A 27,963-nucleotide genomic window follows, 5' to 3' on the forward strand; every position below is an offset into this window, starting at 1 on the left:
TACACAAGTATTATCAGCTCCATGTAGTTAAAGTACCACAGTAAAAGTACACAAGTATTGTCAGCTTCATGTAATTAAAGTATTAAAGTAAAAGTACACAAGTATTGTCAGCTTCATGTAGTTAAAGTATCACAGTAAAAGTACACAAGTACTGTCCGCTTCATATAGTTATAGTATTAAAGTAAAAGTATATAAGTATTATCAGCTCCATGTAGTTAAAGTATCACAGTAAAAGTACACAAGTATTATCAGCTTCATGTAGCTAAAATATCACAGTAAAAGTACACAAGTATTATCAGATTCATGTGGTTAAAATATCACAGTAAAAGTACACAAGTATTATCAGCTCCATGTAGTTAAAGTATCACAGTAAAAGTACACAAGTATTATCAGCTTCATGTAGTTAAAGTATCACAGTAAAAGTACACAAGTACTGTCCGCTTCATATAGTTATAGTATTAAAGTAAAAGTATATAAGTATTATCAGCTCCATGTAGTTAAAGTATCACAGTAAAAGTACACAAGTATTATCAGCTTCATGTAGCTAAAATATCACAGTAAAAGTACACAAGTATTATCAGATTCATGTGGTTAAAATATCACAGTAAAAGTACACAAGTATTATCAGCTCCATGTAGTTAAAGTATCAAAGTAAAAGTACACAAGTATTATCAGCTTCATGTAGTTAAAGTATCAAAGTAAAAGTACACAAGTATTACCAGCTTCATGTGGTTAAAATATCACAGTAAAAGTACAGAAGTATTATCAGCTTCATGTGGTTAAAGTATCACAGTAAAAGTACACAAGTATTATTGGCTTCATGTTCAAATACCACCAGACATAAACCCCTGGTTTAATCTGAACATTTTATTGTTTAATAATCTGATCATATTATTTTTCATCTCAAAGTGGAAAATAGTGTCACAGGTGTAACATGTAGTGGAGTAAACGTATACAGAGAAATACTACAGTAAAGTACAACTACTCCCACTTGAGTACCTGTACCTGGACGCTGCTCTGCTCTGGACGACGCTTCCGGATCAGCTGACCCGTCACATGACTCCATCCGCTTCCTCTGTTTATTTTCGACAGACTCAGCTGAATTCTACCAGGGGCAAGTACCAACACTACGATCGTACATTATCACCGTAAAACACTAGTTTGCTAATGGTAATGATAATAATTAAAGGGCATTTGGAACAAATACGGAATGTCCGGTTGACGGACTCGGTTTAAAAATACAGCAGTTTAGTGTAGCTCTGGTCTGTATTTTGGCGGAGGGGAGCGTCGTGGTGACGGTTAAACAAGTTAAAATCGCAAAGGACTGAGTGAAGTACAGAGCATCTAATGTGTGCCGTGTTTACGACTGGAGTCTAGTAGCTCTCAGAGTTCTTCCCTCTACCTCTGTGAAGGTACGTAAATTAGGTCATAGCGAAGGACGGTTTAAATTTGCAGTTTTCTAAATGGAGTTTGGAATTATACGTTTTAATGCAGAGAACAAAGTAACAGTTCCCTAAAGACAGCAATAGTGTTAGTAGTAGTAACAGTCTACGTGTGCAAAATGTCTCAGGTGGGGACTGAGTAGATTGATACTCGTTTTACATATTTCAGTTCAAAAACCCTATGAGTGCATAAAGAAGATCAGGGGTCAAAGTCAACTGCTGCACCCACTGTGATAAGACATCAGATACCGTTTGATCCTGGTGGATCTGTGGTGGGACCCTTCGTTTCCAGTGATAGTGGTAAAGAAAGAACAGTACAGCATCAGTTAACACTACAGCTTCACAGCAAATCAAATGTTCAATTTTAGTTTCCTGAGAAAAACAAGTCAAACTATAAGAAAACAGTTCCATGACTTCCTGTGAAAAACTGGAATAAAGTTTCTGGACTTTTATTGGACAGTTTTTCAAGAGTCATTCCCTCTTTATCTAACATTGGTTAAAGTTTTATCCTCATGTGCAATTGTGATATGGACCAAACATCCCAGTAAATCTGTCTGCCTGTCACTGGCAGGGCCTTTTATCTCATCCCAGTAACTTGTTCTGCTGTGTCTTCCAGTCGTCTGGAGCAGCGTGGACGAGAGTGGATTTGTCTCCACTCGTGTGAAACATGCCGTCCAACAAATCTGTGTCCGACGCTCCCATCACTCAGTTCATCAACTGCAGGATACTGAGAGAGCAGGAGCTGCAGAGGTGCGACACACACAGGCCTCACAGCCGACACACACCACAGGTTACAGTGTACGGACACAGCTCACAGTGCTGTGTGTGTGTGTGTGTGTGTGTGTGTGTGTCTGCAGAGAGGACCTGTGGGTGCGTGAAGGCAGGATTTTAGATCCAGAGAAGTTATTCTTCGATGAGCAGGGTTACGCCGACAAGCGTGTGGACTGTGAAGGCAGCATCATCGCCCCAGGCTTTATAGACGTCCAGCTCAACGGTACATCCACACACACACACGCACACACGCATACTTGTACTTCCATCTTTGTGAGGACACTCATTGACATAATGCATTACCTAGCCCCTTACCCTAACCTTAACCATCACAACTGAGTGCCTAACCCTGACCCTGACCCTAACCTTCACCTAAACCTAATTCTAACCATGACTCTAAAACCAAGTCTTAACCCTCAACATGTGATTAGAAGGTGTCTCAAAAAGTGAGGACCGGCCAAAATGTCCTCACTTTCCCAAAATGTCCTCACTCTGTTAGTAAAATACTTTTTTTGGTCCTTACGATGTAGCAAGTACAAGTACACACGCACACACACACTCATGTACAACTCATTATGTTGGTAAGTAATTTTTCTGTAGCTCAGATCACAGTTTTTCAGGAGCTGATCTTTTGATTATTCTACCAATATCATTCTTGATTAATTGATCAGTTATTTAATCTATGAAATGTCAAAAAAGAAAAAAACAGCCAAAAACATTCCTAAATTAACAAATATTGAATATGTCCGCCGCTCAGAAACAAGTCTGTTGAACATAATAATGCACATGGACTTTAAATCCTGATCCTGAGCCAGATTCCTGAGTAGACGCGATGTGACCTGGTCTCTGTTGGACAGTGATGTCACATGTCCTCACCGGTCCGTCCTCTCCCTCCAGGAGGATACGGCGTCGACTTCTCTCAGGCGTCTGACGACATCGGCGACGGAGTTTCCATTGTGGCTAAAAAGATCCTGGAGCACGGCGTGACGTCCTTCTGTCCCACCCTGGTCACGTCTCCTCCTGCCGTCTACCACAAGGTTACACCAACTCTTTATTATTCACTTCCATCAAATCAGCTGTGCTGAGCTTCCCTCTGACGCCACCGCCAACATCAGAGAGAGGCAGTGGAGCACTGATGAGGAGCTAACCCTAACCCTTTTACACAGGAAAAATCTAAATCTAAAAATAGAAAAACTAATTTTTAAACTCTTTTATAAGAGAGTTTTACTGATGAAGTTTTTATGCAGAATGAGACGATCTCCAAATTCAGACAGTGGACTTTAGTATAAAATTCATGATCCAGCTGACGAACAAGTATCTTCATATTGAGCTATTTTAACGATTGTATATTATATATATATTATAACTTAAGCCTCCAGCTTTAATAATATATGATATTGATATTTGTGCAGTGAAGCTGCTTCATGTAAAACCTGCTGCTGGTTTCTGTCTCCTGACGACACTGTGATCAAAATGTGTTTCAGGTTTTGCCTCAGGTCAAAGTTCACAATGGAGGACAACATGGAGCCGGAGTTCTGGGTAAGACTGTCATCTAAATCTTCCTCATGAAGACCTCTGTCCACATGGGAACCTGTGAGGGAGGGGCGGGAATTCAGGTGCTGTTCAATCACCTGCCCCTCCCCCGTCGTTGTCTCTGCAGGTTTTCATCTGGAGGGCCCGTTCATCAGCGAGGAGAAGAAAGGGGCCCACCCGGCGCAGTTTCTCCGCACCTTTCAGCGCGAAGGGTTCGAGGACCTGATGGAGACCTATGGCGGCCTGGACAATGTTGCCATGGTAACACTGGCTCCGGAGCTGGCCAGCAGCCAGTCAGTGGTGAGGGAGCTCTGCCAGAGGGGCATCACGGTGTCGTTAGGTGAGCGTCATTATCTGTGTTTGTCCTGGTTTCGATCTTGTTTTGGTTTCAGTGTCTGTGTGTTTGAAGGTCTCCGTCTCCCTCACAGTTGTTTGTGTGTCGATGTTAAAGCTGCTTTAATGTTGAACCGTCATTTTAGTTCAGAGCCTGAAGAGCAAAAACCGTCTCAGTAATTGAATTCTTCAGATTTAAAACATGACGCAGCCACAGTCTGTTCCGTCTGTTCGTGTGTTAAATAACGTGAGCTCCTTCTGCTTGTCACTGTTTCCTGATGTAGGTCACTCAGTCGCCAACCTGTCTCAAGCTGAGGAGGCTGTAAAGCACGGAGCCTCCTTCATCACTCACCTCTTCAACGCCATGCTGCCTGTGAGTCCCCCCCAGTCCTCTCTCAGAGTCTGGATCTAATAACTGTTGTGGTCCCAGCTCTTTTTGTCTCGACCCCTTTAAATGCAGCAGTGTGTGTAACTGCTCCACAGTTTCTGGCTTTACCAGAAGATTGATGCATATGAGGCTTCAGAAATTAGAGCAAAATCTGCAACACAAAACATCTTTTTCTTTTCTTATCTATTTAATCATCCAGCGACCCCTCAGACTGAGGTTCAGCTCTAAACAACATCTCTTAGAATAAAAAGTCTAAACTGTCATGAAAGGAAATTCTAGGACCCATTTATTTTCCACAAACCTTTTTATTTCTTTATTTGCTTTTTACATTTCTTTATGCATTTCTGCTTCATTATGCAAATGAAAGGGGCTGTCATTCAAAGTGTTTCATGAGGTCAACTTTTCCCTTGTTGGGGAAAATGCAAAGAGGAAATATTAAATGGATAATAAATAGATAGGAAATTTAAATGGGAAAGCGTTTAATGGCATATTAATTAATTTATTGAGTCATTTATTTCTTTTTAGATTTTGGCAGTTTCAGTCCTCCATGGATAAGTTGTAGTGACATAAATGGGATAATCAGACGTTTGTCTCTGCTGTGCTGTGATCCAGTTCCACCACCGGGACCCTGGGATCGTGGGTCTGCTGACCAGTGATCAGATCCCTGCAGGCAGGACGGTCTACTACGGCATGATAGCCGACGGGATCCACACCAACCCTGCTGCTCTCCGGATCGCCCACAGAGCTCACCCTTCAGGTCTGAGGCTGCAGAGACGCCAGTAATCACATTTTAATGTCCAACCTGCAGCTGGAGACGCAGCGTGTTTCAGTCTCGTGAGATAATTCTTGGGTTTTTGTTTGAAGATTTAAATGAAGCAGGAAACACGATGTATGAATGTGCATAATGTGATTTTTGTGCAATTGTACAAAACTGTGCATCAGGTCTGGTCATCACCAGAATCCTGTTTTATTCCATATGTAATATCATGACGTCAATTTCTTATTAAGTGATGCTGCTTTCATTAGAAGATAATCAAGTTTGTTTTTCATGATAATTAACAGAAATAATATGTTTTCATGCCGGCGACAGGCAGAGCTTCAGGCTTCATGTTCGTCTCGTGAACAACATATCTCACCTCGAGGGAACTTCTTCATATGTGGCACAAACGTTCACTATGACTCAATGATGAACTGATTAGATTGGGGTGGTCAAAGGTCAAAGGTCAAGGTTGCTGTGATGTCACAAAACATGTTTTTGGCCATGACTCACAAATTCAAACATTATTTATGATAATTTAACATTTTAACTCAAATCTCTATAACGACAAAAGTCAAAGGTCAACTTCACTGTGACATCATAATGATGAAACTCAGGAAGGAGAGACTGTGACCATGTTTCCTGATACTTGGCAGGTTGTTGGAGGAAACAAACAGAGGAGCTGATTCTGGTTTTAAAAAGTCAGGAACATGATTGTAATTCTGGATGATAATGTTTATAACTCCCCTGATGTCCAGACAGAAGCAGCTTTAGCTCCAGTATTTCCAGTTTGTAACAGTCAGTAGTCAAATTTTTTCCCAAAATATTCACTTCCTCTGTAGCTGAGTGTGGATTAATTATCCACCGTGGACACATCATTATGTGAAAAGGTTTGTTGTGCTGTGCGAGCAGTTGGTGTTCAGCTCTGTCTAGAGACCAGTGCTCCCAGTCATCATCACCAGTGAACCAACAGCTGCTGTTTTCTTTGTTCAGGCTTCTGAGTTTTGTCAGGAAAGAAAACAGAACAGTCTGTTCATCACCACGTCTCCTTCCTGAAACCCTGCAGCTCCTCTCCTCATCGTATTCACATCAGAGAGCGATTTATAATAATCTCTGTAGCCGTCACCTCACCGTGAACAGATACTGTATCCGATTCATACAGGTCACTGCAGGTCAGAGAGCTTCACCGACGACTGACAAAAAGATAATCAGATAAGAATTAGGAGATATATAAGTAAGTAGACTTTAAAAGCTATAAGAATAATAATAGTTTGATTAAAACTTTACTAAAAATCTGTTCAGAATAAGAAAAAAAAATTATAAAAAGATATGAAAAACATCTAATAATATTAATAATCAATTATTTTCTAAATTTTTTTGTCTACAAAATGTCAGAAAATAGTGTAAAAGGGCCAAATAAATCTGTTTCAGTTTATTGTCATATATGACAAAGAAAAGTGTAAAACTCTGACATTTCAGCTTGGAAAATTACTAAAACAATTGTTCTTATGAAGAAGAGAAAAGGTTTATTCTGGTGAATTATCAGTAAAATCCCATTTTCTAAATGTTCGGTCGAGCAGTTCTTCTGTCTGACTGGTTGTTTCCGTTCAGACTCAGAGCTGTGACGTGTCGTCGTGTGTTTCAGGTCTGGTTCTGGTGACAGATGCGATCGCGGCGATGGGTCTCCCCCCCGGCCGTCACACTCTGGGCCAGCAGGTCATCGAGATCCAGGGTCTCCACGCCTACGTGGCAGGTCTCGCTTTCTCTCAGTTTGACAGTGGATCAGCAAATGATCTGCAGCAGTAAAATCATTTTGTGTGTGTGGAGCTCTGGCCTCATGATCCAGATCTGATTCCTCAGCACTTTGAGTTTTCAGTGATGTCTCTGTTTTCACTCTCTGACTCTCAGGCACTAAGACCCTGAGCGGCAGCATAGCCACGATGGACATGTGTGTGCGCCACTTCAAACAGGCTTCAGGTGAGTGTGTGTCACTCGGTTTCAGGATCAAATTGTAGAGCGGGAGTCAGAGTCAGCAGCCTGTATGAAGATGGCCGCCAGTGTTGGTAGACAGGCTGTGGCTCCGGAGGTAGAGCAGGTCATCCACTAATCAGGAATCGGTGGTTCGATCCCCAAACTGCCCCTGATGGCTGTTCATCAGTGTATGAGTGTGACGTGTGAATGTGTGAATGTGTGAGTGAATGGGTGAATGTGGGTGACCATTAGAGGAACTGCTGGCTTCACTCTTCAGCCCCAGGGTTGATGAACACTCAGGAACACACACTAACACTGGGTGGTGCCTCCTTTACTCTCAAACAGCCAGTTCTTTGTTAAATATATATATATATATGTGTGTGTGTGTGTGTGTGTGTGTGTGTGTAACAGGCTGCAGTGTAGAAGAAGCTCTGGAAGCTGCCTCTCTCCATCCGGCTCAGCTTCTGGGTATCAGCCACCAGAAGGGGAACCTGGACTACGGCTCAGACGCAGGTCAGGATCTGCTGCATCAGCACAGAACAAAAAAGACACAAGTCATTTCTGTAACTAACACACACACACACACACACACACACACCTCTTTTGCAGACCTTGTTTTGCTCGATGACGACCTCAACATCAGAGCTACTTATATATCTGGAGAGGAGGTTTGGAGAAAAGCACCATAGAAGAAGAAGCCGACAGCTGGAACCCTCGGTGCCTTCAGGGGACGCTGTTTCCCACAGAACCACAGATCTGCTGAATGTTTTAATTCATCAGAGTTTTTACTCCTCGTCCTCGCTCTCCAGTTAAAAGACTGAAGTTTAGTTTGAAACACACTGTGACTGTGCAGCGGTGAGGTCTGCTGAAACTACTACTACTGCAACAATAAGTGTTACGAGCTTTGAAGCCTCGGGAGGCTGCAGACTGCTGGACTAACATCACTACTTAGATCTTCAGGATCTTTAAATCCAGTATCAACAGTCCAGGTCTGCATCTGATGGTGTACCAGAGGAGATGACATGACATAGAAAAGGTTTTTGAACGATTATGCATTTGCTGTAAGAGACTGTTTTATTCACTTGTATCCAAATCCTTTCCTTATTTTAATCATTTAAAGGGAAACATTTTGATATTAAAATGGAAAAAATCACCTGTCACTGTTACTGTGATGTGATGGTTCCTCCTGAGAAAAAAGACGGTCTCTCTTGTTGTATTAGGTTGTTTCTGTTCATGTAGTAGAGGAGTCTTTAGAGCTCAGTGCTCACTACAGGCAACACACAGGGAGGATACCCATGTTTTAAACTATCATGTCAATATTCTTTTGTTTAAGGGGAAATCAAACTGAAATGACCCCAAAAAGATAGTTTTCTTGCATGAGGTCACCAACCAAGAAGTTTGGAGACGACTGGTTTAATCTTTAACGATGTGCTGTATCATATATCTATGCAAAACCTTGATCTGGGTACATTGTCCTTTATACAGGCTATTGTACATTCAGCTACATAAATAAAATTTGAATTGACTTCCTGCAGTGTTACCAATTTAGCACACTGTCTAGATTGTCTAGATGTCTGGACCCTGAATGGCTGCCGACCGGGGAGGAGGAGCATCAATACACTGAGCCTCACCTCCATTACAGCAAATAAACTACTTTATTACATGTATCATTATTATTGAAGGAGGCAGAGGAAGAACTAAACTTACACACTGAGCAGAGAGAGGGAGGGAGGGCGAGTGAGTAGTCATGCTAACTGCTTAAGAAACTGGCAGATCTGAACACTGAAAACAGAAACACCAATAACAGGAAATGAGAAGATACACTTCCTGTAGCTGCCCACAGCAGTAAAAGCCCTGTGAAAAAAATAGGGGGTTTCTGTCCACTGAAACAATTGAGGGCTTTTAATTTGAAAAGGTTACAGGAAGTCTTAAGTTTGTATTTGCAGGTAATGCAGTAAGTATAACAGGCAAATGGCAGTGACTGATAATGAGGCTTTGACCTGTTCTGTCTCTTCTAACTTTCTCTCTTGTATTTATCTGCCTCTACTCAATAAGTACAATAATATTAAGAACTTCCTTTAAAAGCTCAACAAAACAACAACGTTTAACAGGATCAGAGCCACATGAACTAGAAAACTAAGATAACATGAAATCAGTCGCAATTTCAACCAAAAAAAAGCAACTATGCTGGATCAGCCTCATTAACAGCAGAGACTCGGTGATTCATCACATTTTATGAGATGTTCAATTATTTTGTGTATGAGGCATTTTTAGGTCTTTGAGCAGTGATCAGACCAATATAGAAACACAAGAATTTCCATTTTCTGAAAATAAAATGCTGGTTGATGAATAACATGTGTGCCGAAATAAGCAGAAAGCAGCAATGATTCGTTAAATGGATCTTAAATTCATGTTTAACAGGGTGTGTGTGTGCGCCATGGAGACAGACAACAATACTGGTACATTTATAATGGAGTTTGGTGTGGGTGTGTGGAACTGAGCTGACGTCTTGGGTGTATTCAGCTTTTATTATCCAGGACCGTAACAGGGGAAGAAGATATTCCTCTTGACCGGATAAGAGGTCGATATGTCCCGACGGCGGCCCGGTGTCCCGCCATGGAAACGTCCCCGGAGGTGGAGCGCTGCCGCCGGCGGCGCGCAGGAGGAGAAGTGCGTCAAGGTAAAAACAGTGAGGCAGAAATGAAGAGGAAGCAGCCTTCAAAATAAAAGAGAGCACTGAGGGTGGAATTTGACCATTATACTGAGAAAGGGAAAACCAAACCCAGTCTAGTTTATCCAGCTTTCATTTTTTCAGCAGTGTTTGGTGTCAGTAAACCTGCCAGAGAAGCTTCAAACCCCCACATCTGTGAAGCTGAGACCGGTCAGATCTTAGCATTTCTGCTGGAAAAACAATCATTCAATTATCAAAATAGCTGTTTAATTTTCTGTTGTTCTAGTCAATTAATCAATCAGATGTTTGATAACATTGCAAATTGGACTTATTGGATTTTGGCCTTTTAACCATTTTTAACCATTTATAGAGTTAAAATTAATCATTTAATTATTCAGTGAAACCGTTTGATTTATTGTTAATTGAAATAATGAATAGTTGCAGTCCCAGTCATTATACCACAGTAATGGTCTGAAATCCAACAAGCCAGCAGCTGCAGCTTCCTTTATTTCACTTACAACACTGGTTTGGGTTTTCATGAGATTCCTACAGTGAAGAATAGATATATTTATTGAATGTATTTGTTATTTAAAACTAAATTAAAAAGGCTTGAAACCAGTGTAACTGCAAGTTTAAACTAAAACTAATGACTGTTTTCATTTTATAATGATCTCCACATTATTTTCTCTACTGATTGATTAATTGTTCTCCTCGTATTTAAGAACCAGAGAATTAAGTCAAAGTCAAGTCAAAGTCAAAGTCAGCTTTATTGTCAATTATGCTACACATACAGGACATACAGCACAATTGAAATTTCAGTCCTCTCGGACCCACGGTGCAGATAAAAAAAAATATAAATATAAAAAATATAAATGTAATGTAAACAGCTTTTTACAAAGGGACAGTGCCATGTAGTGCAATGATATAGTGCAGTGATACAGTGCATAAATAATCAAGACAGTACATGACAGTGAAACATTATTGTTTTAAAATACCTGAAATGATGACTATCACAATAAAAGTAAGGGAATGGTTGTTCATTATAAACAGTTTTCATGCATATTTCCATTTATCCTGACGGATGTTTGTGTAACTAAAGAAATGTTGCAACCCCTGTTTGCCAGTAGGGGTTTTATTTTGAATTATGTGACAGGAAGTGTTTGTTTTTCATTGTGGCTTGACAGAGATGGTGAGGAGAGCAGTGGTGACTGTGCAGATGGGTGCTTAGAGGAAAGAGGATGCATGGAGATCTCAGGCAGCAGGCAGGAGCATCCATCCGGCAGCGGTCAGGTGAGTCCTGCTCTTCACACGGCGGCTGTTTGTTTTCAGGTCCTCGTGCTGCTCTGCAGCTTCTCGTGCAGCCACCGGCTGTACTGCAGGTGCACCAGGTTACCTGAAGTCTATGTGAACTTCAGTATCAGCAGGGACGCATCTGCATTGAGCTACGGGGAGATTCACATGGATGCAAACCAAACCAAACAGCATTAATTCAGCTTTAACTGTTAAAATTTCAATCTTTAATGTTTTGATTGATTTTTTTGTTTTTTTTCTGACACACTGATGAAGAAGGAGACAAACGCTATGAGATGTGTGATTCTGATTCATGAGAGCAGAAGTGTTTGGGTAGAGAACAGAGAACACAATCTTCTGATCAGTGTGTCCTTTAAAGTGTGAGCTCCTGAGGTTATCAGAGACATTTCAAGTCCTTGTTCAAGGACAAAACAGTGGAGCGAGCAGGGAGGAAGCTGAGGCAGCCTCATACAGGAGAAGCACATGACAGTACATGACATCTGTGTGTGCCCTCTCTCCGAGTCTCAGCAATGTCACCTGCTCATGTTTCCGTGTCTCTGACAGTATCGACTGAGGGTGAATACCATGGATCTTTAAACGAATCAATGAATACCAGCGTTCAGTCTGAGGTCAAAATAATATGATGAAGAATATTTTTTCCACCAGGTTGAAAATCCTCTGATGTATGTGTTGTCAGGTTTCTATCAGCTGATCCATCATCCTGTCTGCTGCTGTCTGATGGAGATGCTCCAGGTTTATCAAAGAACTGCTGAAAAACATCATGTTAGGTAGTTGTGACGTGGGACTGAAAGTTTATTATTGTCCTTCAAAAAAAGAAAAAAGAAAGAAACAATCCAACCCTGAGGTCTGAGGTTCTGGAGCTTTTGATCATATGACATGATCTTCTTCAGCAGATGACATTGTCATGGATCATTTTTCTGAGTGTTCCTTGTCGAGATCGAGTGTTCATTCTTCACCTGCTCCAACATGGAGAAGATAACTTTTTTCCCCACAAAATCAAGTTTTCTCTGATGCCAGCTTCTTAAATTGAGCTGATTTCATGCTTTTCTTCGCCGTATGTGTCAGTAAACAGAGATTTAGATTGTTGTTCAGACAACGCAAGACATTTACATAATCACCTTGGGCCCTGTTTTTTTTTAAATGTTTTATTAATAAGAGGATTTTTCACTGTTTTCCATCATTTTATAGACAAAACAATTGACTGAAAAATTACCTGCAGATTAATCAATGATAAAAACATAAAAAAAATAGCCTTTAGTTGCAGCTGTAATTGAAATGATAATTAGTATCATGCATAATAGTAGAATAGAAAGATGCACATTAAACATATTTGACAAGGTCACAACTACTTTGCATAGACAGCCAGTGTTATTATGTGAAAATAAATTCCTTCTTTTTGTCATGATGACAAATTAAAAACTCAGCCACGGCTGTTTTTAACATTACACTAAGTTAATCTCTAATTATTGTCAAAAAATGAACACATAAGTCATTATTTTTCAGGGAATGTGATGCCTGTGCTTTGGTGTATTGATGCTGCACCAGCTGTCTATGGGAGATAGTTGTGACCTTGTCTAATAGGTTTATTGTTCATCTCTCTAATACTAGTGTCCATCTTTTCAATTAGAGCTGCAACTAAAGATAATTTTTTGTCATTGATTGATCTGGACGTTGTTCTCCTAATCAGATGTCAGAAAACAGCAAAAATTATTAATAAAAAATTAAAAAGGAGAGCCCAATGTGATGCATGAACATTTCTTTCCAAAGATCATCAGTTTACTGAGACACATGACAAAGAAAAAATATGAAATCTGCTAAATAGAAGAAGACGGAATCAGAGATGATTTGATTTGATTATTATTTTTTGTTTCCAGCAGACGCCGACTCTCCCTCTGCCTCCTCTTCTTTCAGGGCCTTTCCACTTGAGCCAGCGGCACCATGGGAAGTTCCACCTCCTCCCTTGTTGAAGAGGCCGAGGGTGAAGTTGCACCCCGGGGTGCGGCTCTGCCCCCCTCCCCCGTCATGGGGTGTCTGAGAAGCAGCCAAAGCACCTTCATCCCGCGGCAGCTTCCCAGACCCAGCAGGCACAGAGAGCGCAGGTAAGAGACGGGCGGTGGTGAACCTGTCACCCCGACGCCAAACACGCCGTCAGACTTCACACCAGCAGGAAGTAACGGTGTGTGAAGAGTCTGAGTTCAGGGGAGTGAAGAAGCTCAGCATTTAACAAACCGTCACGGTCCTGAAGGAGAATCTGTTTCGGGGAGACTGGTTAACACACTTTCCTCAGACACACAGAAAACCTGAGAACTGAAGGTGCTGGTTCGAGATAATACATCAGCTCCACACACAGTGGTGAAAGGAGTTAATAGCAACGTTTCAGTCAAGCGACATGAATCAATAATTAAGTCCTGTGGAGTGAATGTGATCCATCAATCACCTTCAGAGCAAAATCAGATTCTGTTATCACTTCTACAGTTTAAACAATCACTTCCATCATTAAATATAAGAGCTGATGAGTCTTATACAGACCTTAATATATATCTAATGAGCCTTGTGTCTTATTAATGTTCCTCTGCAGAGGTGAGGAGCTCACACTGTGAAACGCTCCAGAAAACCTGCTATTTGCTGCTTATATTAGTTTAATATCTGAGTTGAGAACGTTTCTTTAAAGGCAGATGAGCAGTGATGATCGTGGCTCAGAGTTTCAGAGCTGAACTCTCTCTTCAGGCCTGACTTAGCTCTTCACAAATGTTTGGGCAAAATTACACATTCTGTTGATTTCTGAAGGTAAAAGTAGAAAACAAGTGTTGACATTCATCAGAAGATATATTTGCAGTTTTAAGAACCAAAAACCGTCTCAGTGTAGTTTTACATCTCCTCTCTTGAGGCTTCTCTCTGGAGCTCTAGTAACAACAGGTCAGTGAATGGCTGAGAGTAGTGACTGCTTTGTTGTGACATCACAAAGTTCCAGAAGTCCTGACGGCTGGTTTTAAGGCTCAGTTTCTGAATACAGGCTGTGTGCATTTCTCTGTGGACTGAGGCTTTGATACTTTCACAGTATTAATATAGAACCTAGACCTGCTTCATAATAAATAAATAAAAAACACAGACATCTACTTTAATATTGGACCTTTAATATCTGCTCTGTAGCTAAAAGAAATGAGAAAAATACTTTGCTACTGTATTTAAGGGAGTTTTTAAGAATTTGCACCATTTACTTTTTTCACTGGAGCTGAAACAATTAGTACTTGATTCATTGACTGACAGAAAGTTAATGAACAACAATTTTAATAGTCAATTTATAAACTTCTTATATATGAAAACGAACAAAACCAAATATTTAAATTCTACCCTGAACAACCAGATATGAGTGCTCCATGCATCCTCTTTTCTTTCAACCCCCTGATGCGACCCGGCTCTGGAAATACTTCCCCTCCAGCAGCAGGCGTACCGGACCGTGGTTGTCATGTTTTTTTTGTTTTGTGAGGTGTCACATGCTTCACCTCCTCCTCCACCTGCTCCTGTTAAGAGGGTGTAAATGGAAGCTTAACAGTGGTCTGGATTAGTGATCAACATCTGGAAACATCTGGAAACAGCTCCTACAAACACACCTGACATTTGAAGAATTTCCTGCCCCGAAGCTCAAAGAAAATGATTCATCATTAAATCACTGGAACTCCTGATTTTAGATTTTTAAATAATAATGAAACTGTCGGTACTGTTTTATTTTACTTTTCGTTCGAGGGTATTTCATTCTCTAAGCATCAGATGTGATGTACAATGGTCTGCAGATCTGAATTCCCTTTGAGAAGCTCATGTGTTCATCTCCAGACCATCATCTCTCGTCCAATCACCTGGGATTCTCCCGGTGGCGTTACGTTTCCTGTCAGCGAGTAACTTGACTCCTGCTGGCGGCGAGTCTGATGACGACTGGGACAGTGTGGCAGCAGAGAGGACTGACAGTGGACAGAGTATAGACACTATATGAGACAGAGATACAGTAATAATTCATAAGTGGTGATTTGATAGTGCTCAGGAAGGCTGAGGTTTACTTTATATCGACCAGTTCATGAAGAATTCATGACGACATACTCCAGTGTAGAATATAAATTAAATATCCACTCCATCGCATTGAAGTTGCAATGTGTGGTGTAATATCATAACTAAATCATCATAATCACAATAACAAACACAGAGGATGGTCTCAGACAAGAGAACTCGAATCAGGAACACGTCTCTGGGTTCTGTTATCTGGAACAGTCCGACTCTGGAACAGGACAGATCTCAAAAGACATCAGCCACCAACACTGAGCCTTACAGTTGTAATGCAGACAGCACAGAACATCACGTGTCAGCTGAACCCTCCTGCAGTGAGCTGCAGTCATTGGGGGGGGGGGGGGGGGGGGGGGGGGGGGGTCGACTTTGCCTCTGTGCTCAGCAGACCTGCAGTTTTATCTGAAAGTTTTCTTGTTCCTCCATGGTCCCCCATCACTTCCATCTCTTAATGACGTTCATCCAGACAGGAGCTCACCTCACTTCACCTTTCACATAAGCCACAGTTCCTGTTTCATCTTTTTCTCCTTTTTCTAGTCAAATGAAAACCAACAGAGCATTAACATTTGAATAAAGGCTCATTTTTTAAAGCTCCACACAGTCTAAAGGTAGATGTCCATATGTTTGTGATTATAAAACAGGTCCAGGTTCTATATTAATACTGTGAAAGTATCAAAGCCTCAGTCCACAGAGAAATGCACACAGCCTGTATTCAGAAACTGAGCCTTAAAACCAGCCGTCAGGACTCCTGGAACTTTGTGATGTCACAACAAAGCAGTCGCCACCTTTAGCCACACCCCAAGCCCCGCCCACCTGGACCCACCATCCAACCTTGCAGGATTTGGTTTCTCTGAGTGTTTACCTGAAATCTGCTGTATATTTATTTGATCGCTCAGAAAACAGTCAGCCAATAAGAAGAAAGGCTCAGATCCTCTCTTCTGATTGGCTGACTGACCTGTTGTTACTAGAGCTCCAGAGAGAAGCCTGAGAGAGGAGATGTAAAACTACACTGAGATGGTTTTTGGTTCTTAAAACAACAAATATATCTTCTGATGGATATTAACACTTCAAGTAAAACACAGAAGAAGAGTAAACTGTGGTACCTTTAAAATAAAGTGTCAGCAAATAAATTACAAATAGAAAAGAGACAAAATTGTATGTGAAGACAATTATTGTTTACAAAATGAAAATATTAATCAGTGTATTTAGCAGTAAGAAGTGAAGGTGATGCAGGTACAGTAACAAAAAGTATCTCTGCTTCACTCATTTCCATGGCAGCTCAGGTGTAGCACAGTTTGCTCTGCAGCAACCCGTCCAGGTCGGACTGTGCCGGAAGTTTCAGGCGTGATGAAAAGCTACTTAGAGCGCAGCTTGAAAATGTGGGCCAGCCTCCACACAGATGTCCCACTGGCTCCTCCAGTCTAAATTTCTCCCTGGATGCCACAGCTCAGATAATCTGGGTCTGCTTCACAGTTGAGGCCTTTGAACACAATCGGGAACATGAATCTTAGACGTGTAGCAGTGTTTTTGTTCCATGTTCAGTCTGTTAAAGGACCGACCACGCTGCACACACTGTGAGCTGACTTTACAGCTGGGACCCTGCGTGAGGAGGGCGGGAAACCGTCGGTCTCTGTGGGGCACCAGTGAAAGAACAGTTTCTGTTTTAACTGTGGTGCAGCTTCTTCTGTCATTTCCATATTCATGCATTTTAATTATTTCCCGGAGGGTAGAAAATGCAAGAAGTGTTAATGCAGCCGTTTATATTTGGAGTTTTCCCTCGTCTACTGAGGCTTTTTCCTCCTCTGGTCTCCAGGGATTTTTACACTTATTGAAACCAGAGTTCAGCTGAAGACAGATCTGATATTTTTACATTTCACCTCACTTTAGCTGATACGTGTTATTATATCAGTAAATGTGACTATTGTTGAGCCAAAATCAGGTAAGAACTAGAATTAACTCCTCAGTTGTTTCTCTCCGCCACTCAGACTAGTTTCTGCTTAGATCCCTGTTTATCCAGAATCATAAAAAAATATTAAACCTTCGTGTGAAATGTTTTCATAATTGCTGAGTGAGGTCTTGAATTATGGCTAAAAACATGTGAGGTCACAGTGACCTTGACCTTTGACCTTTGACCACCAAGATCTAATCATTAGTCCTTGAAGGGATTCCCTTAAGGAGTTCAACCAATCAGAATACAGCTACAAATCGACCAATTAGAATACAGCTACAACCCAACTAACCAATCAGAATTCATCTTAAAATCAACCAGTCAGAATACACCTACAAACTAACCAATCAGAATACAGCTACAACCTAACTAACCAATCAGAATAGAGCTATACTATATAAGTGAATTGTGCAAATACATGTGTGTTATGTGTTACAGAAATCCAGTTGTGCAACTCCAGCAGTTCTGATAATATATTAACATTGTTATATATGTGCTGTTTATGTCATTTACACACATGATACAGTGATAATACACTGATACAATGTGTATTTGATAGAAATGGAAAGAAAACCATGATATAGTGTTTAATATATAATATAATAAATGTTATGTCCAGATTGTGTTTTATGAATGACTGTGTTTTCCCTCCAGTTTCTCTTCTGGTTCGATGCCCATGCAGAGGAGCCAGTGGGCCTGTGGCTGCTGTACTTTCCTGAACGCAGCCGGTGCTCCCCGCTGCTCCATCTGTGAAGCCCCCCGGCGAAGATCTGACACCAGGTTGATGTGGCACGGGTCCAGCAGGGAGGACGGTGACTGGTCCTGCCCACGCTGTACCCTGGCCAACTCGCATCGCAGCCTGGCCTGCTCTCTCTGCGGCTACACCGGAGCACCGGACCGACCCCGGGACTCATCCGAGGACCAGCCCCGGCCTCAGCGCTCCAGCAGCTGCTCCGGTTCCCTGAGGCCCTCATCAGCTGAGCTGTGCACGCAGCAAAACAAGAAACAGGCAGAAGATGCAGGTAAACACAGCCTGGCCTGGGAATGTTTGAGGTGCACTCTGCAGAACACCCCTACCTCCATGTCCTGCTCTGCTTGTGGGGGACCACGCAAACTGTCCCTCCCCCAGATCCCTGCTGAGGCCTTGCTCATGCCTGAGGTCTGCGATCAAACAGGGACACAACAACCAGAACCTGCAGCGGGGGCGCTTTCTCTTTCTATATCAACCGGAGGAGAGTGTTTGCCGGTGGAGGCCTCGTATACCAACACACACTCCTCAGTGCTCAGTGCATCGTCTTCAGGTCATAATAACCCAGTTCCCTGCAGTCGCAGAGAGGTGCCGCCTCCGGATGTTTGCCTCAGTCAAGCACATAGCATCAGTCCCTCCCCCTCAACTCTCGCTGTCTCACATCTGTCTGCTCAACCAGAGCTGCTGCCCAGCAGGCGGCTCAGCATCCTGAAGGAGGAGATGTCACCGCTGTCACCTGCATCCGACGCCTCGTTTCCACCCTGCATGGTGTCCGTTAACAGGACGGAGGAGTGGTCGTGTCCGGCGTGCACGCTCATTAACAAGCTCAGAGCCAAACACTGCCTGGCTTGCCACACCCCTCAGCAACAGGCCACACAGCCGAAACCAGCGCTGGCCCTGCGGAGGAAGGAGAGCATGCTGGTGGAGGCACTGCGGCAGAGCGACGAAGGGGAGGCCAAAGAGCTGTGGGAGAACATCGTCAGCTTCTGCAGAGAGGTTTGTACACGACACGAAGTCAGAGAGTGAGAGATGAACCTTCAAACTAGCGCCACACTCCAAATCAATCTTTGATCAATCTTTAATGTTCCTGCTCTGTGATGTTCAAGCTTCACTGTGCAGAAAGTTTCTGGGGGAACAAAAAGAGGACACATGAAAACGATGTATTTTCGTCTCTACAATGCATGTGAGGCACAATTGTCTCTACGATTTAATTATTCTGCTTTTCAACCCTTTATTTCAGAACGCAGTGACATTTGTGGACGACAGTTTCCCTCCCAGTCCAAAGTCCGTGGGCTTCCCGGCGGACGACAGCGTCCAGCATCGGGTCAAAAAGTGGCTTCGTCCACAAGAAATCAACTGCTGCAACTTCAGAGACCGGGCGGTGAAGTGGTCTGTTTTCCGCATGCCTCGCCCTTCTGACATCCTGCAGGGACTTCTGGGTAACTGCTGGTGAGAAAAAACAGAAGCGTCCCAACTGAGAATTAGACACAAAAAACACATCACCTGTCAGTTGCTAGTTTATGACACAGAAGAAGGATCTGTGCAACCGATTTATCTGTTTGGAAATAATAATAATAATAATTTCAAAGTGCTTCATAAAAACATAAAACTTTTATCTGTTATATATGTTATAAAAAATAGTGAACAGATCTAAATTAAAAGAGATTTAAAAAAGGGAGACAGAGCCTCCTGAGTCTAAAGGCTCAGTGTCTTGGGGCTAGTTGCACAAAACACCTGAAGTTAAGATTTTCCTAAAAGTCTGAGTAAAGGTTTCATTAAAATGTTCACTTAAGTATTTAAGGTTTGCTCCTTATCTCAGTTCTATAGTTAAGGAATCACTTAAAGTCAATCAAACTGGTGTACAAAACTGTGTTGTAAGAGTTAAAGAAAAATAGATGTGAGCATCATCTGTGTAGAAATAAAAGCTGGCATGATGCTTTTGACAGATTTGATCTATAAATGGAGAATAATGATGGGCCGAGGATTGAGCCCTGAGGGTCTCTGTTAGTGAACTGGGTGGTGGAGGATTCACAGCTGCCAATAAGACAGATTGTGTCTGAATCCAGTGCCATGTTTCTGCTCTGCTGACTGTTTTGGAGAACAGGTTCCTCAGTGCCTTGGCTGTTCTGGCTGAACGTCCCGAGCTGGTGGAGAAAGTGATGGTGACCCGCTCGCTGTGCGCAGAGGGAGCCTATCAGGTGCGTCTCTGCAAGGACGGCTCGTGGACCACGGTGCTAGTGGACGACATGCTGCCCTGCGACGAGAACTGCCACCTCCTCTTCTCTCAGGTGAAACGTTGGCGTCGTTCAAACCTGTGGTTCCCAAACTTTTTAAAACCAAGATACCTCTGAAGTTGTTTTCAGCGTTCAGAGCAGTTTTAGTTCCTCTGGTTCTCAGACCGTGTTGAGGCCTGAGATGTTTCAGCATTTCTTCGAGCTCTGTTGACAGTGACAAATCTTTTCGTTGCATCATCTCTGACTGAACTGCTGTGCATCAGGAAAACTTGCACACCAGACAGTGTGTTGTGCCCCTGTACTGAAATGTAATATATGACGTCTATGTCCCTATATCAAGAGTGATGTTTCCATATGTCACCTGTATTATTATCACATATACAACCTCTGGATATATATACACAATATATACAAAATACTTATAGTTTGTATATGTGCATTTATTATGATTAATTTTTATATGATATAACATGTTGCAACCATGTTTGTTAACTATATGTTTAATTCATATATGGATGAATACATCGATATGAATTTATGTAACATACTGTATGTCTACAATATAAACATGCACACATAAACATACATATTTGTATGGGCCAGAGAAATATGTCAATATATGAAATTGTTCCTTTTCTAAAAGGTTATTTCATCATTGTTACATTTCTATTTTATAATGTGTTTGTACATTCAATATACATATATTACATTTGCAGATGGGTTCGCTCATGTTTTGATGTGGTGTGAAATAAATGAACAAATGAATGTTAGATAAAATTCAGTACAACGCCTTCTGGGTACTGTAGTATCATTCTTAACACTTCTCGTACATCATCCTGAAATGTTTCTGTCTCCAGGGCACAGGAGTGTGATCTGCAGGATTATTGTGCAGATGAGAATCGACTTTTCATCTTAGTATTAAAGAATAATCTGACTATATTTTTTCCCTCCACAGCCTGGAGCTCAGGATGTACCTCAGTCGTCTTTGTGTATTTTCATCTTCAGCTCTGTTTCCCTGTTCTCTCATGTTCCCTCTCCAGGCCCAGAGGAAACAGCTTTGGGTTCCTCTGATAGAAAAAGCTCTGGCGAAGCTCCACGGTTCCTACTTCGCTCTGCAGGCAGGTCGTGCTATTGAGGGCCTGTCCACGCTGACCGGGGCCCCCTGCGAGTCGCTGGCCCTCCAGGTCAGTGCCACCAACCCAAAGGAGGAACCCATCGACACGGACCTCATCTGGGCCAAAATGCTGAGCTCCAAAGAAGCAGGGTGAGCGGCAGGAAGCGTCTCTGAGACAGTCTGAGGGGTAGTTTTTGATTTTGGTTCATATCATTATATCAATCCTACCTCTGTGCGCTGCCAGCTTCCTGATGGGGGCGTCCTGCGGAGGAGGCAACATGAAGGTGGATGACACGGAGTACGAGTCCCTGGGTTTACGTCCACGACACGCCTACTCTGTCCTGGATGTGCGAGACGTAGACTCTCACAGGTGAGGACTGAAGATACAACTGTCCCAGGAAATATGTAGTTTTCACTGGGACAGTTCCTGTACCTGCAGCTGAGCACAGGAGGGTTACAGAGTGACGGGAGCAGAGAGGACGATTGTAAATGACTCCAGGGCGATGAAGAAATCTCTGTCTTATCTTTTTTTTTTTTTTTTTTTTTTTAAAGTTATTTTTTTAAATGCCTTTTTAATGCCTTTATTAGTTAGGTACAGAGAGAGAGAGACAGGAAAGATGGGGAGAGAGAGGGGATGACATGCAGTAAAGGGCCGTTGGTCAGATTCAAACCCCAGGCCGCTGTGCCCCCCCCCCCATCACTTTCTTATCTTTGACTGATGATCAACTCTATCCAAAAATACAGTTTTTATTATGTCTCTGCACCAGTGACATATTGTTTTCTGGTTTTCTGTCCGTCCCGCTCTCGTGGACACGATATCTCACATTTCACATCATCAACATCTTGACAGAACCTCTTCAAATTTGGCACAAACATTCACTTGGACTCAAAGATAAACTGATTAGATTTTGATTGTAAAAGGTCAAAGGTCAAGGTCATGGTGACCTCGCAAAACACGTTTTAGCCAAATTTCAAGACTTCACACAGCAATATGACAAAATTTAACACAAATGGTTAATATTTGATCTGACTCTGGATGAACAGGGATGTAAATCTGAAACTAGTCTGAGCAGCAGCCCATGAAGGACTTAATCTGATTAATCAGATGAGTGCACAGATTGAACTTTATCATCATCTTCTCTTATCTTGCTGTCGTTGTCTGGGCAGTGAGACAAAGATCAGAGAGGTTTCAGTAGGTAAACTGACCTCAGCTGTAGGTCAGGGGCACGTCCTCGGGTATCAGCCAGTACCAGGTGCCAATCAAACACCAGGACTCTACTTTGGTGGAACCAACTCATAACCTCTAACATCTGGCTCCTGGCTCAGATTACTGCAGCTGAGGAACCCGTGGGGTCGGTTCTCCTGGACCGGACCCTGGGCCGATGACTGGCCAAACTGGCCTCCTCACCTGAAGAGGGAGCTCTGCGCCCAGCGAGCCGAGGACGGCCTGTTCTGGATGGACTTCTGGGATTTCATCAGGTAGATTAGGGGCAGGTAACCTGTCAGCTGATTGGTTAATTGATTATAGATTCTCCTTATTACACCCATGAGGATTAACAAACTACTAACTGTTATTGTTGGAAGCTGCAGGTTTTTTTTTTCAATTTAAAATACAGGTTATTGTTAATTTCCACTGCAAACACAGAGTCAGTCTCAACACACTGAATCTGAAGTGGAAAATTAAATTTATACATTTATAGAACAGAAATATTCAACAGAGTGAACAGTAGAAACCCACATTGTGTAGTGTATGTGTAGTGTGTGTGTGTGTGTGTTGATGTGTGTGTGCCTGACCCTGGCAGGTACTTTGACTCAGTCGACATCTGTAAGATTCACTCAGACTGGCAGGAGCTTCGGGTCCCGGGTGTTTTCCCCCGAGGAGCCGACGTTCCGGTGGGGGTGGTGTCCATCACGGTTCTGGAGAGAACATCTGTAGAACTGGCTTTGTTCCAGCAGGGAAGCAGGTAGGACGACGTTCCACACCTGTGGACCTTTAACAAGGAGGTCTTTGTTTCACAGATGCTGAGCGACAGACACGATGTGTCAGCGTTGAGGGGAGTTTATGGATAAAGCTGCAGGTTGCACTTCATGTTCACATCCATCAAAAATGAAACAGTAAACAACAAAGCAGAGAGAACGGCCCTGATCAGTATCACTGAACATTAAATCAATACAAACCATCTAAATTTAATTCCACTTTATTTGTTTTTAGCAGAAGCCCAAGAAGAATGAAGCCAATTCATTAGAAAAACAGAAATGTTTGACTAATTAACCCTTTAATGAAATGTCTCTACTCTTCATCAGAGATTAAATTCTTTAATTTTTAAATATTTTTTTTCATCTCTGAAAACAAGATGGGGGCGGGGGGGGGGATTTTCTTTATTTCTTACTTCCCATAAGAAAAAAACAGGGGTTGTTTGTGCCGATGAAAATGAAAAATGATCCTGGTAAAAAAAAAAAAAAAAGGGCTTCCATGTTTTCCATATTTTCCCCCTAACTTCATCTCACAGGAAAACAAAAGGATGAGTTGAAATGACTTCAGACTAAAACACACACATCCTGAAGGTTTCCTCTGTTTCCTCAGGCGGTGGGACACAGCAGAGAGCCACCTGCTGGACCTGTGTGTGCTGGTGTTCCGGGTCTCCTACGACAGCTCCGGGACTCTGACGCTGGGTCGCCTGCTGGCTCACAGCCGGCGCTCGGTGAGGAGGTTCGTGGGCTGTGACGTCATGCTGGAGCCGGGCGAGTACGCCGCGCTCTGCTGCGCCTTCAACCACTGGCACAGCGCCGTCGCAGAGGGGACAGGTACGCACCAGGCTAATTGTCTGTGTGGTGAATCCAACCTCAGGCCTGGAAGGTCACAGCTGCTTCCTGAGCTGTCGCAGCCTGGGTGTGTGTTCATGTGTCAGCCTGTCACGTTCAGTGTGACCGGTTTCTGACTGGTTCAGCTCCACTCAGGCTCCATCATGTCTCTGCTCAGCTTTGTCTCTTCTGGCTCCAGCGGCAGGAGGTGAATCCGGATCCTGCAACACACCTGGAGGAACGTGACCTCACGGGCACACTTTGTGCAGAGTTTCCACTTTATTACGAGAAACTGAGCTAAAACTAAGTCAGTCTAATCCAACAGACCTGCAACAAACAGTTTGTTGCAGGTCTGTTGATTCTGATGTTGATTCTGTGTTGTATTATACTGAAAGGTTTTTCTAATATTTTAACCCTTTATATCAGTGAGACTCAGATACTGCACATGGAGATGGCGACGGCGGAGCAGCTCACTCTTCAGAAACCTGTGGGTGACGTCACAGAGGCTGCGTCCATCTTTATTTACAGTCTGTGGTTGAACCCTGAGTGTTTTTGGAGTTGTCCTTTATCTTATATCATCATCACATATTGTCCAGTCTTTTCAAACCGGAGGCGTCTGCTCTCCTCTGAGGACTGAATTCATCTTAAAAACTTGTAGGTAAACTAAGTACATGTGTTGTTGTGTGTTTTCAGTGAGCGGGGGCAGATCTGAGGCCCCTGGCTACACGCTGGCTGTCTACAGCTCCAGACTGGTGATGGTGGAGCAGGTGACGGCCTCCAACACCACCATCGCCGACGCCATCGTCCAGCTGACGGAAACCAAAGGAGAGAGACACGAGGTGACGGCGCGTTCGCTCAGTGCTCCTCAGCGCTGTGTAGATTTAATCATGTGACCGGGTGATTGTGGTCAGGTGATCGCTGATGAACCCACAATCACCTGCTGCTCATTTGACGAGCAGTTGAGTTGTGATCTCACCTGGCAGAGTGTGAACCAGGTGTTCGAGCTGAGTCTGATGTCTTAGTGTGTTTTTATTGTGTTGATGTTTTTGTGTGTTTTTATGCTGCTTTGCTGCTCATAAAACAAACAAACAAACAAACAAACACTCTAACACAACTGATATGAAGCGCTGCACATCAGTAACACAAAACTAAACCTGCACGAAAACAACAGTAACAGCTGAATAAATCACAACACGTGAAGCAGCTGATGAGCTCTAACCTGCTGTGTGTGTGTGTGTGTGTGTCAGGGTCGGGAGGGGATGACCTGCTACTACCTGACCCACGGCTGGGCGGGGCTTATCGTCATGGTGGAGAACAGACACCCCAGGCACCACCTGCACGTGTCCTGCGACTGCAGCGACAGCTTCAACGTGGTGTCGACGCGCGGCAGCCTGAAAACCATCGACAGCATCCCCCCCCTGCACAGGTTCCCCACGACACACACCTCGTAACACAATCACCACAGACTTTAAAATGATTCAAAACAAACAGACGCAGCGGCTCCGTGTTCTTTACTTCTTTCTCCCTCAGACAGGTGCTGGTGGTTCTGTCTCAGCTGGAGGGAAACGCTGGATTCTCCATCACACACAGACTGGCTCATCGGAAGGCTGTCCAGGCCTCTCTGGGGAACTGGAGTCCCTCAAAGGCCACACACAGTCCAGCTCTGAGTCCAGAGACCGCAGGTCTGCACCAGCCCCGACCCCTCTGACCGCCGACGACACATCTGTGTCAGTCACTACAACTGGGATCCGGAGATCTCAACATAGAGGCAGCTTCTCCTGCAGACTGTTTGTCTCACGTGACTGTAAACAGGTATATGTCCCTGAAATGTTGAACTGTTTTGCAAAGAAACCATGATATTAATTTACAAACACACTGGAGAGCTGCTCTGAGACGGAAACAGTCTCACTGGTTGAGTTAAACCTAAAGTCGCTGTCACCACCTTTCATAGGGACTATTTCTTTGGTAGAAAGTAGTTCCTGTGAAACTCTTCACATTGTTTCTGGGGATTATCCAGAGGAGGCTTCAAAGTGTTATTTACTCATTTATTAAGAGAGAAGTTTCCTCTTTATTTCAACAATATTGTCGGATGAAATTCAGGCTTCACTTCATGAATTAATAAAACACACTTCCCAGATGTTTTCCAGACCAGTGGTTCCCGACCTTTTCCACCTCATGGCCCACTCGAAGATCCCCACATGCGGCCCCATAACAGTACAGAGGTTTACATGAGATCGACAGTAACATAGGAGAATGACATCACTTGAGCAAATACATAACTATACACATAAGTAACTGTATGAGAAGATAATCTTAGTTCAGTAGAAAACTATATCCACAGTATTGGGGCATATGAGGTATATGAGCACTGATAATAACAGCAAAGTGCTTATATAAGCATGAACATTTTGTTTTTTTTATCAAGCCATGTAATTCAGTGGAAGCCCTGAGAGACAGGTACAAAAAAATGTGTTTGTTTTTGTGATACTAATTTCGGCCACAAGAGGCTGTGATTTTTTTTTCCCACCTGCCAAAGCTGCTGAGGGCAAATTAATTTTTTATTTAATTCACTTTATTTATTTTTTGTCAGGTGTTTGTTTTTCTCATACACTTCTACATATTTCAAGTGCAGAAAAATCCCGACTTTTTTTTATTTACTTGCCTTTCAGGGTTTCTGTAATTTCTATCCTTATCATTTGTCATGTGACAGATCTCGACTTTTCTCGCTCGTCTTGGTTCTCAGTCTGAGGGTTCAGGATTTTATCACTCGCTGGATTAGAAAAATGAAAAGTTGTGCACAGATCTCGTTCTGTCTCTTGTAACGATGCCTCTGCTCTTTCTGTGAGGAACAGTTGGACCCAGTCAGCCAACTTCAATCGTAGCGAGGGAACAGAAACCAAGTCCAGCTGCTAGAGTGAAAACCTCCTGCTGGTCCCTTCATCAGTAGATTCACCTTGGTTGTCATGGTTACAATAATAACCACATGGACTGTACCGAGAGCAGCGTACCTACCTTCATCACCATGGTTACTATAATAACAGTCATGTCTTGGTTAGGTTTAGGAAAGATGGTGATTTGGGTTAAAATAAGTTCTTCAACATTAGACCATCATTGTTGTCATGGTTACAATAACAACATCGAACGGTCATGGATAATAGAAACAACATAAACTGCTACTGTCACATGGGAATCGAACACCGCTCTCCTGGGTCATATTCATCCATCCACCCCAACCTCCTCCTGACGTGGACTTTGTCGCTCTATAAACTACGTCACCGCACTTTTCCCTTTGCTCCTGTCATCATCACTACGACCACTAGATGTCGCCTAGCAACAGGACCTAACTATGGGCCATAGTGACCTGCTGACAGACGACCTGTGACCTCGTTTGTTACAGGATGGTCTCCTTCAGTCTGTAGTAAAAGTTTCAGGGTCACCGGGTCTGGAGATCAGTGAACAGTTACATGAGAAAACAAAATGTTTGTAATTTGGGTGAAGGGACGCTTTAAGTGAACAGGTGAGATTATGTTCTTCTGTCCTCAGAGCAGCTCCGCCTCCAAGATCCAAGTGTGATCCACAAACAGAAGCTGCTCGTCCCGTCACAGAGATCACATGAGAACACATGATGCACTTTACATTTCAGATCACAGGATGGTCTTCAGGTCCAGACTGTCTTAATTGCACTGGTGATAGATGAATACAAGTTATTATCTTAGTTGTGTCTGAACTGGCTGCCAAGATGTAACACAAACATGGTGTTTATTCTCCTCAGTATTATTCAGTCTTACTGCACATTTGTAACATGTAGGATGTTTAAATAAAGTGTTTTAGTTTAGAGATGCAGCAGAGACTCGCTGTGTGGTTGCATTAGCACTTTATCGACTTTA

At 42.8% G+C, this 27,963-nt stretch overlaps 2 protein-coding genes across 4 annotated transcripts; both read left to right on the plus strand.

Moving 5' to 3' along the window:
* Window positions 1–956: 956 nt before the first annotated feature.
* On the plus strand, window positions 957–8,735 carry amdhd2 (amidohydrolase domain containing 2). 3 transcript variants are annotated; one of them, XM_071466293.1, is made up of 13 exons: window positions 1,122–1,412; window positions 1,612–1,742; window positions 2,059–2,192; window positions 2,300–2,436; window positions 3,111–3,250; window positions 3,698–3,752; window positions 3,874–4,086; window positions 4,364–4,452; window positions 5,080–5,224; window positions 6,870–6,977; window positions 7,133–7,201; window positions 7,607–7,708; window positions 7,805–8,735. In XM_071466293.1, exons 3-13 carry the CDS (start codon window positions 2,110–2,112, stop codon window positions 7,882–7,884), a joined length of 1,221 nt encoding a protein of 406 aa, XP_071322394.1. In that variant the 5' UTR covers window positions 1,122–1,412; window positions 1,612–1,742; window positions 2,059–2,109; the 3' UTR covers window positions 7,885–8,735. The 3 variants fall into 3 exon arrangements, with proteins under 3 accessions (XP_071322379.1, XP_071322394.1, XP_071322387.1); XM_071466278.1 differs by lacking the exons at window positions 1,122–1,412; window positions 1,612–1,742 and adding an exon at window positions 957–1,114; XM_071466286.1 differs by lacking the exon at window positions 1,612–1,742.
* Window positions 8,736–8,842: 107 nt separating this feature from the next.
* On the plus strand, window positions 8,843–27,592 carry LOC139611520 (calpain-15-like). Its single transcript, XM_071466265.1, has 14 exons — window positions 8,843–9,875; window positions 11,051–11,156; window positions 13,089–13,276; window positions 17,833–18,922; window positions 19,167–19,375; window positions 20,031–20,214; window positions 21,201–21,424; window positions 21,519–21,644; window positions 22,601–22,753; window positions 23,077–23,238; window positions 23,859–24,079; window positions 24,770–24,915; window positions 25,324–25,502; window positions 25,607–27,592. The coding sequence occupies exons 3-14, from the start codon at window positions 13,116–13,118 to the stop codon at window positions 25,782–25,784; spliced, it is 3,033 nt and encodes a 1,010-aa protein (XP_071322366.1). The 5' UTR covers window positions 8,843–9,875; window positions 11,051–11,156; window positions 13,089–13,115; the 3' UTR covers window positions 25,785–27,592.
* The last annotated feature ends 371 nt before the right edge of the window (window positions 27,593–27,963 follow it).

Source organism: Trachinotus anak, unplaced genomic scaffold (assembly GCF_046630095.1).
Source record: "Trachinotus anak isolate AG129_WGS33_773 ecotype Australia unplaced genomic scaffold, CSIRO_AGI_Tana_v1 ptg000003l, whole genome shotgun sequence".
NCBI classification, from domain to species: Eukaryota; Metazoa; Chordata; class Actinopteri; order Carangiformes; family Carangidae; genus Trachinotus; species Trachinotus anak.